The sequence below is a fragment of the Empidonax traillii genome, unplaced genomic scaffold (genome assembly GCF_003031625.1).
Source record: "Empidonax traillii isolate 1590-97213 ecotype Southwest subspecies unplaced genomic scaffold, ASM303162v1 scaffold952:size333442, whole genome shotgun sequence".
In the NCBI taxonomy this organism is placed as follows: Eukaryota; Metazoa; Chordata; class Aves; order Passeriformes; family Tyrannidae; genus Empidonax; species Empidonax traillii.
The window spans coordinates 33,946-43,942 of NW_020956145.1; the positions used below are offsets into that span (position 1 = coordinate 33,946).

Here is a 9,997-nt window from a genome sequence, read left to right on the forward strand (position 1 = left end):
TGATGTGCTTGTAGAATTTCACTATGGTTTTCTATGCTGCTTTAGATAGTATGGCCATTCCTGTTGTTTCACTCTCACTGTCATGTGACATCTGTCTATGCAAGTTCCAAGACCAGTTGTTCCAGTGCACTGGATCAGTTACCTGCACGTCACATACTCATGGAATGAATGAATGCAGTTTGTATCTCTCAGCTCCCTGTGTGTTTCCTTGGAATTATTTTGCAGCAGTGTTCTGTCATGAAAGTTTTAAAAGACATATTGAAATTTTTTGGTGTGCTTGTTTAGGTTTTTTTTTTCTGTAGTTCTTTTTTATTATTTTAAGAGATATACTCAAGTAGGGCCAATTGTTAACCAATTATTGCCTATTTAAAATGTATACTAATAAATGTATATGTTATTTGTAATAGTTACTTGTCTATCACTTGCTGTATGTAGCAGAATCTGTAGTGTTCACTGTATAAAGTAATACTGATTCTTCCTGGTCAGTGCTACATCACTGAAGTTTAACATTATTAGTTCCTTCCATTTACGGTCAGAGCACATTCTGCCAGGCATTCCAACTTTTCATGGTTGCAATGCTCTCTTTTACCTAAGTAAAATAAATTGAATTCTAAATTATTAATGGATGTTTGTAACGTCAAATGAAGACAAAGCTGTGTAATAAAATAGATAGGCTTTTTTTTCCTTTTTTTTTTCCCTGTAATATGAGAAGATATGAATTCAAAACGAAAGTAATATATAAATGTCATGTGTGTGACCCAGCTCAAACCATTCGTCTGTGAACAAGTACTTGCCAGACAAACTACAGTCTTCTGGTGCAGCATTAGACTGTCAAATCTGGAAAATACTGACAAAAAATAAAAGCTTATGTTGAGTTTTTCTTTTAGTAGTCTACAATAACTTCTCTGTATTTAATAGGAAGAGTTCCATCTATATACCAATTGGAAGCATACTCAATAGAAATTAGCACTCTTAGCTAATCAGTTTTCTTGTTGACTTGATTGTGAGTGCGCAAAGCTCAATCACTGTACAGGATCATTCTCTTGATTAGCTACACTTAAACCCCAGAGATGCAGAAGGTCATTAGTACAAAAATTTATGATGAGTATAACAATAACAATTCTTAATTCAGCAATAAGTAACACATTTGAAATTTGGATGGACATGTAATAGGCAAAAAAGAAGAAAATTATGAAAAGAAAAATTCCTTCTCACATTCCAATTTTAAGAATATAATCCTTTGACTCTTCTGTCAACCTCTTTGCATCTATCCATGTTTCCGTGGCTTGTATTGTTACTTCATTAAGTAAATTTGATAGAAAATGATAGCAGGTATAAGCCACACAGTTTTGTTTATTTTTGTGTTGCTTTCTTTTTTAGTGAATTTAGTGGGTTTTACTACTTTCTAGACTATTCAGCGTCTTTGAATCCTTTATATATATATATATATATATATATATATTTCAGTTGGTATAAATAGTAGTTTTTATACTGCTATACTAGCATAATCTTGTCTTTAAGACAAAAATGCAATTTCTGAAATTGATTTTTTTGTACTGCATGTAGGATGTGAAAAATAGAAGAAATCCTCGCCTAGTACCATATGCTCTTTTGGATGATCGAACAAAGAAGTCAAACAAAGACAGTCTTCGGGAAGCAGTCCGCACCCTTCTAGGTTATGGTTACAATCTGGAAGCTCCTGATCAAGACCATGGTAATTAATTTTGTTTTTTTTTTTTCTTCTCAAAAATAAAAAGTATTAGAATATTCCACTACTGAATTTGTTGGTTCAGTAAAACGTTTGGAACAGGTGTGTCCAAAGCTAAGAGGTGCTTTTCTTCATTTTCTGCTGTTTATATTTTTTTCCTTACATTGTAGAGGTCATTGATCTGGTTGTTTGAATGGAGTTACTAATTAAATGCAAAGAATGCAAGTGCAATACTTGAATCTGAAAGATGTGATGAATGCTGTTGCAAAATTGCCAGAGGAAAGGAACTGCGGAACAGTGTCCCACAAACTTCTTTCTTGAGCAAAGACTGGAATTGCATTCATCAGAGGATTTTTATACTCATTTTGAGGATTTGGATTTTACAGTCTATAAACCTCTCAAGTTTTTGAGATGCATAAAACATGTTATAGGGATCCTCTTTCATCAGCAAAAATCCATACTGTTATTAAAGGATTTAGAGCCCTCTAGTGGTGTTCTGCATCTGCAATCATTAATTTTTATTTAAACCTTATTTTTACAAAGCTTTCTAGTGTCAGGTTTTATGCTTTATTATTATTCCTTCCTGGTTTCCCACAGCAGCTGTATTTCTGAGATTGCTTAGAATCTAGAAAGCATTATGTTAATTAAAATTTAAAAAGAAAACTTCTCAGTTATCATGCTTTGTGGTGCTACACCTGTATAGTTGAGGTACTGAGGGTCTTCAAAAGTGTTTTTAAGGCATGAATTTTGTCAACTATCAAAGAGAAAATTTTACGGATAAGGAATTATGTGTCAGAGAGTTCAGAGTTGCTTACAGGAAACTTAATGAGCCTCATCTAAGGCATAGTGGCATGAGAAGTGATAATAAATTCTCAGGGATATGATTTTATAGGCTATTCTAGATGATATTGGAAATATGGACCTTGATGTGGCTGAGAAAACAGAAGAGAAGGGAGAGTTTCTTAGCATGGTCTAATAAAAAGGTGCAGGTAGGTACAGACACATTTGGTCTTAAAACAAATTCAGGAAAAAGAGGGGTTATGGTGATTGGACTGGAATGCTGACATTTCCGAGGTTGCACAGGATTTAATAAATTGCAAATTTCTGGGAAACGATCTGTGCCTTTTGCATTCTTTTCCTAGAAAAGAATTAGAGTGATTCCTGAGTCATGTGATTTGTACTGCACTAGATTTTTAAGTTCTCTTTTTTTCCCCTCTCTTCCCCTCCCCCCCACCCCCGGTGTACTTCCAAATGTAGGGTTATTTCAGAGAAGTACTTAAGTGTGTTGATTCCCCAGAATGGTTAAGGGCACTTTCCCCATGTGGCTGTTCTGCAAGCACGTTCTTCTTTACCTGCTTATGCTCAAAGGGCTTCCTTTACTTCTTCCTTTCACTGTCTTAATTTTTGTCAGTAGTTGAACACAGTACTTTCTGCATTGGTTGGTTGGCTTTTTTCCTTATTTTTATCTTTTTTAAACCTTACAGCAGTGAGACTGGACGTGTGCAGTGGGATAATGGAAAAATTCAGGATCTTCCGCACAGAAAAGACTTATGCAGTGAAAGCTGGGAAGTGGTACTTTGAGTTTGAGGCAGTTACTGCAGGAGACATGAGAGTTGGCTGGACCAGGCCGGGTTGTCTGCCAGATCAGGAGCTTGGCTCAGATGAAGAAGCTTTTGTTTTTGATGGTTATAAGGTTTGTACGTGTTTATTTACAATAATAAGTGATTGCAAAACTTTTCATTTTTGCTTCTAATTCCATGTATCATTGCTTCAACTTAATTATCTTCTCATCTTTCATTGATGTTTTATGAAATTATTTCTCTTTGATGGCCTAGGTGCAATAAGGAGGATCAGTGTCACCTGAAAAATGAATTAGCAGGGTTTGACATTTCTATAATTTTTTTCACAGTTTCACAGTATTTTTACAGTAAATATAAAGAATTGAAACTCAAAGTGACTTAAATTGAAAATACTGGCAGAGCTGTAATTAGCTATGAATCATTTCTTTAAAGTTTTACTAAGTTGTTCTCTCTATAAGAAGTGCCATTAGGGAATAAATATGGTTAAGATTATTAAGTTAGTGCTTGAGGCAAACTTTGATACAAATTTTTAACTCTGCATGAAATAATGACAGATTGTTTTCCTATATATTTTTAGTACTTGATTTCAAACTTTTATATGTTACTGGTTATCATCAGAATAGGTCAAATGAAACTTTTAGTTTTAGTATGAAGGCAAGTGCAACTGCTATCAGAACCGTAATTATTATTAAGGCTATTATCAAAGTATTTCTTCTATCTGGTATTGGAATTAATTGACTTTATTACTAAAATGTAACAGAAATCAACAGAACTGGCTGTTCCCAGTTAGGTAAAGCTCTCAAGATGTATTTTATTTATGTTGGTGGAATTTGTTTTTTCCACTCTTGTGTTGCGTGAGAAGATGCCTTGAAAAGAGAACTGAAAAATTGTTTTTGTAAAATATCTGACTGGCTTAAGTAAGATAATCAAATCCTGTATTTTTACTGGAATAGCTGCATTGTAGTTTGCCTTCTTAATCTTAGATTTTGATCATTAGGTCACAATCCACAGAACTATTTTGTTGTCTTTGATTTTAATGGGGTCTTTTCTTGGTTGGAGAAAAAATTTTGATCTTCAGAATACTCTGAAAGGTTCATTTGTTTTGTATGATTTTCAGGATGAACACAGATGATAAAAATCTACTTGTGATGGAATATATAAATAGAAAACTAATTTCTTATTAAAAGGATTTTTTTTTCGTTTTGTGCTTGCTGCGATACTTTTTAATTTATTTGAACTCCAGTCCAAGACTACATCCATAGACTTTGCAGTCTTTGACTTGAAAGTCAGTCATAGGTATCATTAATCATGCCTTCAGCTACTCTGGAATCTATCAGGAACTCAGTGCTTATCTCATCCACAGAAAATTCTATTCCTTCCAAAATCTGCTGTGTATTAATCTAAGATTATTTTACACACAAAATTTTTAGAATTATATTCAAGAAAAGAATAAAGTTTGTTTGCAAGTAATTAATGTATAGGTTACTGAAATAAAAGCAGTTGCTTAGAAGAGGTTTATGAAGCAGCTATATAACACTGTAATAGATATCATATTATTTTAATTACAAGTCTTCCATGATACTGCAGAAAAATAAGCAATGCTCTTACAGTAAAATGTTGGAATAACAATTTTTCCTGTCAGCTCTCTTAGCGATGTTTTACATGCTGATGTGAGGGGTGCTTAGAGGAAGTTAATTGTTGGATTTCCATTTTCAGACTCAACTTGGAGAATTCAAAGACATAGTTTTGGAATGATATTCTGTGTTCATTTCAGTACCATCTTAATTGAGGAGGTTAATTATTAGTTCTACCCCTAAAGATGAGAGGAACACCTACATTGTCACTATTACTCTTTTAATTCTTTTCAGGCACAACGGTGGCACCAAGGTAATGAGCATTTTGGCCGCTCTTGGTTGGCAGGAGATGTTGTTGGATGCATGGTAGACATGAATGAGCACACTATGATGTTCACCTTAAATGGTGAAATCCTGCTTGATGACTCAGGTTCAGAACTTGCATTCAAGGACTTTGAGGTTGGTGATGGTAAGTACTGTAATATATCATGCTGTAAACTTACTGTTGCCAAATTTTTACTGACTTTGCATTAATGTGGTGTGTTTCTTGCTCCTTCATCTCCACCCCCTTGCCCCATCCCAGTAAATACCCCTGGTCCTTTTCTCTATTTGATTACTATTAAGCCTTTGGAAAGGAAGTTTGCTGGATGTGAGGACGAGGCAAGACTTTTTTTCTGTGGTGACCTTCGTGGTCATCTTTCGTCAAGAGACCTTTTCACTTTTTTGCAGAGATGTATCTGGAGTACAGATTTGTGATCGTTAATATTTCATCCTCACTGCAGCAGGTCACTATATGATAGAATCATAGAATGCATCATGGAATGGTTTTGGTTGGAAGGGACATTTGAAGATCATCTAGTCCACCTGCCCTGCTGTGGGTAGGGACATCAGATTTTATCTTGATGAAGTACTGAAATGTTACCACAGTTATGTTCAATTAGTGAGAAACTGTGGTAGGAAGTTTAAGTCATCTTGAAGGTTTTGTTTTAACACTGGGAGGAGAAAGGACAGCTGATCCAGGGTAAAGGCAAGTGATACAAAGCTAGCCTTCAAAATTTTTTGCTTAATTCTAAAGCAGCAGATTGAGCTTCCTGTCTTTTGTAGGGTTCTTGGTGCAGGTTCCAGAGTCCACAAGCAGGTGTTAGTTTCCTATAAAGCCATAGCTTATGGGATTGCCAAACATGGAAAAGATTGTAAGGGTGGGTGGTGCCAGATTGACTATATACCACGGAAGCATTTTTGTTTATAAATTTAATTATATACTTGTGTGCAAATAGATAGAGAAAAGGGTAAGAAATTGGATTAATTTAGTTCACTGCCTAAACCTTCTAAACTATCATAGCGTAAAAGAATATTTCAAGTTTTAATCTTTCCCTCTATTTGTTGTAGGTAAATATATTCTGCCATGTATAGTATAAATTTGTTAAACAATAGAGCTGTAGCTGAGAGATAAAGGTAAATTTTTTGAATAGTAAGAGCTACCAATGATACTGTTTGGTTACTCATTCCTATTCCCAGCGAAAGTATGAATCTTATACCTATTAATTAGGCAATTCCCTCTTTGAATTTTAACTACTTTGTTTTCATCTGGATTTCAGAGTATTTTACTTTCAGGAGTGCTTTGGGAGAACTTTTTTTCCTCTTTTGCCATGTCCTAGGAATTAGAAATATTTTGATTTCCTTTAAAATTACATAATTGCCATCAATTTTCTAGACTTGTGCCCGTTACTTCAGATTTCCTTAGATGCAATGATAACATGATGAGGGAAAGGGATATGTGAATTAGCTTATTGTTAGTGTTATATACAAAAAACATCATCTTGGTGCCAATAAATTGTAATGGCTTTCCAGTTATTAGGTAGTATAATCCCACTGAAGAGTAGGATTCTGAAAGAAATTGAAATTTTATTAAATTCTGAGGGTAACCTGTTTGACTACTATTTTGATTTCCAAGTTGATGAAATCATAGTGGTGTACTTTTTGTGCTACTTGTTTCTAGCTGCAGGTTCAGATTGAAACAGATCTCTGAGTCTGAAACTTCTAAAGTAGTTCCCGGCTTGACATGAAGCCTGAAGGCTTTGGTAACCTTGTCAAAGACTTATGTCAGTGTCAAGCCTTTCATATTTTTCACAATATTCTTGTAATTCAAACTGAATTCCTTTAGTATCATGTTTGTGGAAAAGAGCTTACCTTTTGAAATAAGACTGTTTTCAAATGAACGTGCTGATTGATCTCAGTTTTAATAACTCCAGAGCCATATTTGAAAATATTGTGGGAGTCAGGGAGGGAAGGCAACTCTAGTATGAGTGTGTATATGCAAACACACGTATGAAATACCCAAAATAAATTACTTTTATTGAGCTTTCTCTCTCTCTTTTTTTTTTTTTTTTTTTTTTTTTTTTTTTTTTTTTTTTTTTTTTTTTTTTTTTTTTTTTTTTTTTTTTTTTTTTTTTTTTTTTTTTTTTTTTTTTTTTTTTTTTTTTTTTTTTTTTTTTTTTTTTTTTTTTTTTTTGGTAGACTGACTTTGGTTTTGTTATTGGTTCTTGCTTAACTGAAACCCTTCTTCAGGTCACTTTTATCAGTGAATCCTGTGCACGTTATGTTGCTGCAGAAAGGGATCTTTAGCTTTAGAGAAAAGTTAGAATTTCTGATGCAGCCTTAGTGTAAATCAGACCTGTAGTTTTTAACTTACTAAGGAAGAGTGAAAATGGGATATGATGTTCTGCCAGCTTATTAAAAGGTTCATATCCTGTGTATTAGGTTGTACTACCACTGAGGGGATTTGTATTATGGCAGACAAATTTGTTTCTGAGATACCATCTCAGTAGTAAAATTTTAAACATAACTGCATCTTATTATGTAAATGTATAAGGGATATTTCACACTGTAGATATGAACAAATACACTGTATAAACTTAATTTTGATTTGTCTGATCATGATCTCCATGAGCATGAACTGCTTGTAGTGTTTGCCAAATTGGGACAGGAGGTTCATGTTGTGTTCTTGAAAGTAGGAAACTTTATGAAAACTGTTGCTGTCCTGTGCTTTCACCACATGTGACAGACAGTGCTAGAGGGTTACTCTTCATGTGGTAAAAGTATTTCTTGTTTTGCTATTTCACACAGTGAAACAAAAGTTTTGTTACATAGCCCAGTTATGTACCTGGAGGTTAAGAGCCAGGTTTTGGAAAAATAATCTTTTTTTGTAGCCTCAAGCACTCAAGGGCTACATGGAATCTGTGAAACATCACATCTAAAATGACTGGATACCCATTTAGAAATGGGTACTGAAAATTCAGTTTTATTCCGTAGAAAGAGATGTAGCAGCCTTACCAGCACACTTGCTATAGGATGATATTCTTCGTCTTTGTCACATACAGAAGAGCCCTAAAACACCTTAATGACAACCTGCACCATGGGCAAATCAGTCCAGAATTGCACTGGAGGTGGAATAGGGTTTTCATCATTAGGACTGGTACTCGTGTTTATATTCCATTCATACAGAATGAGGGTTACTATACATTTGCAGTTACTTGCATGAGTTAGCTACATGTAGAGTGCCCTCTGAAATCAATGAAATTCGCATTCGTGGGAGAGATTGTCATCTTGATTTCATATTGCTACATTGATGGGAAGTACTAGATTGAGTAAAAACATCAATGAGTGTTTTACCTGTGTAGGAGTATTTTCTGGGTTTCTTTGGGTTTTTTTCAGGGTATCTTGCAAATGCTCATTCACATTTTGTGTTAGTGTGTAAAATACTCGCTTCACATCTAAAAATGAATCTATCTGAGATTTACCTTTTTTCCTTTTTTTTTTTTTTTTTTTTTTTTTTTTTTTTTTTTTTTTTTTTTTTTTTTTTTTTTTTTTTTTTTTTTTTTTTTTTGAGCCCATGGAAAATGCACAAGTATAAGTTTTTGAGTGACGAGCTGAGAATTGTAAGGTTACTGAAAATAGAACTTTGATTTTTGGCTTTGCTTAACAACTTTTGCAACACCTTATGGATTCCTTTAACTCAAGGGAGCCTAGTAAATTCTCCCTATCAGAGCTGCTGGGGTTTACCATGGCATATATCTCTATATACAAATATAATTTTCTTAACTATGTGTTGTATAATACAATACTGTTTCATTTTGTGCTGGAAAATGCTCTTTATTTATGGATGGACTTATATTTATGATGGACTTATCCAAGTCCATCATTGGATTTACACTAGAGGAATAGACATAAACTTTGTTGTCTGTATCAGCTATGTTATCTGAGAAGCTGATGCCTGCAAGGCAAGGATTTAAGAGCCAAGCTGTGAAGATAATCTGGAATTGAATTTATCATTAATAGAGTATGTCATTAAATATATCGTGTCTAAGACGCATAAATATGACAACCAGTTTTGTGTATCTGTAGTAAAATCTTCAGAAAGTGGTACTGAAGACTGACCATTTACATGGTGAACAGTCATTTCTGTAGATGATGCTCTGGAGTTTGCTTTTGACCCTGAAGAAAACACTTATCATGAATTGATCCTCTGACCCTTTTTTGTCTAGGCAGCATAAAGAAAAGAGAGGAACTAAGTTGTATTTTGTCCTTATATCCTTCAATACCTGGTACATTCATGTGAATCAGAATCATTGATTCATATTCCTGCCCTGATAGAAAAGAAAACGTTTTGTTAGTAAGTAGATGAAATGAATCTACAAAGTGCTTTGTAGCTGTGGAAATTGGCAAGCAGGATGAAAAGGAATAGAAGAAATAGAAGATTTTCTTAGGTATTTTGGACTGAAACTGAGAAAAATACCCCTTTTTTAAAGAAGTGCGAAGAAGTCACAAATGAGTTCCCTGTGCTAGCGAAACAGTAAGATGCATAAAAATGTGAAACTAATTCAAAAGGTAAATCAGGAAACACAATCCCAAACAAAACTACATTGTTTCATGAAGCTACAGTATCATATTGTCAGTTCTCATTATCCAGAGCCACAGTTCTATGAATTTTTTTTAATAATTTTTTTTTTAAATCTATGACATGCGCTTGGCGCATATTTGTAATTTTTTTCACTATTATATCTGCATGAGCAAGCATTATATTACTTTTAACGTTAGATGCTCTCAAAATACCATGAATAATGAAACTTTAGGAG

General features: G+C 34.0%; 1 protein-coding gene across 1 annotated transcript in view; it reads left to right on the plus strand.

The window, feature by feature from the left end:
* The window catches only part of LOC114067667 (ryanodine receptor 2), a 169,835-nt gene that overhangs the window by 27,277 nt on the left and 132,561 nt on the right, over nucleotides 1-9,997 (plus strand). Inside the window, exons 9-11 of the mRNA XM_027903257.1 lie at nucleotides 1,567-1,714; nucleotides 3,193-3,401; nucleotides 5,157-5,331. Coding sequence (XP_027759058.1) covers nucleotides 1,567-1,714; nucleotides 3,193-3,401; nucleotides 5,157-5,331 — 532 coding nt within the window. The remainder of the gene's footprint in view (nucleotides 1-1,566; nucleotides 1,715-3,192; nucleotides 3,402-5,156; nucleotides 5,332-9,997) is intronic.